This window comes from Microtus ochrogaster, chromosome 15 (genome assembly GCF_000317375.1).
Source record: "Microtus ochrogaster isolate Prairie Vole_2 chromosome 15, MicOch1.0, whole genome shotgun sequence".
In the NCBI taxonomy this organism is placed as follows: Eukaryota; Metazoa; Chordata; class Mammalia; order Rodentia; family Cricetidae; genus Microtus; species Microtus ochrogaster.
The window spans coordinates 6840604-6841675 of record NC_022017.1 but is presented as its reverse complement, the minus strand read 5'-3'; the positions used below and the strand labels follow the sequence as shown (position 1 = coordinate 6841675).

At 41.0% G+C, this 1072-nt stretch overlaps 1 protein-coding gene across 6 annotated transcripts in view; it reads right to left on the bottom strand.

The window, feature by feature from the left end:
• Senp1 (SUMO specific peptidase 1) overlaps positions 1-1072 on the bottom strand; it is a 62067-nt gene that overhangs the window by 24421 nt on the left and 36574 nt on the right. For all 6 annotated transcript variants that reach the window (XM_026782606.1, XM_026782608.1, XM_026782607.1 and 3 more), the window contains one exon: positions 674-728. In XM_026782606.1, the coding sequence (XP_026638407.1) occupies positions 674-728 (55 nt within the window). The remainder of the gene's footprint in view (positions 1-673; positions 729-1072) is intronic.

Here is a 1072-nt window from a genome sequence, read left to right as displayed (position 1 = left end):
AGGCAGAGGCAGAGGCAGAGGCAGAGGCAGAGGCAGAGGCAGAGGCAGAGGCAGAGGCAGAGGCAGAGGCAGGTGGATCTCTGTGAGTTCTAGGCTAACCTGGTCTACACAGCAAATTCCAGGCCAGCAGAGATTACAGTGAGACCTTGCCTCAAAAACAACAATAACAAAACGCCAAATGAACAAAACAAACAATAAAATGCAGCTCCTTGAGAACTCTTGCTATCTTAATGTCTATACCAATATCTGACATAGAGTAGGTTCTCAAATAAATACTTACTAAAGGAAACAAAGTGCCAGAGAATTTGAGACTTGTGGGAAAGTTCTTTTTATAACACATGTACACATTTTGGCTTAACCCTAAGTTTAATAAAGTATCCTTGAGGTAACTGAATATTTTAATGATCATTAAACCTTTTTAATGACCAGATATGAATTTTAGAAAGATAACTGTGGTTACAGCATGGACGGAAGACCACAGAAAACTTAGCACGATGGAAGACATAATGAAGAAGAGTGAAGGTTGGAGGAAAAAAGATGGAACAGGAAGTCACTGAGATAATTTGAAAAGCACATGAAAGAGATTTGAAAAGAGACAGTTTTATATTATTGACTTTTAGTGAAGGAGCTGTGATTATGGGAGGAAAATGACCGACCCTTTCCTTAGGTTTACCTGGAAGCTGGAGTTTGAGATTCTTTCACATTGAGTAAAATCACAGAGTCTGATCCTAAACAAAGAAATACAAGAGTGTTTCACTGTTAGTAAAATCCCACCATTACCATGTCTGATTTCAGTTTAAGCTTCTACACTATGCTACGCTCTATGTCACAAACGTAGCATTAAGCATAGGACAAATAACAGATAGTGTAAGGATAAAGATGGAAAGAGAGGAACAGTTTCATTTTACTGAGACTAGAAACTAGTCTTGGGAGGAGCTTCTCCTCCCAAATAAGGACATCATTAAAAACACAGGCAGGCCGGGCGGTGGTGGCGCACGCCTTTAATCCCAGCACTTGGGAGGCAGAGGCAGGCGGATCTCTGTGAGTTCGAGGCCAGCCTGGTCTAGAAGAG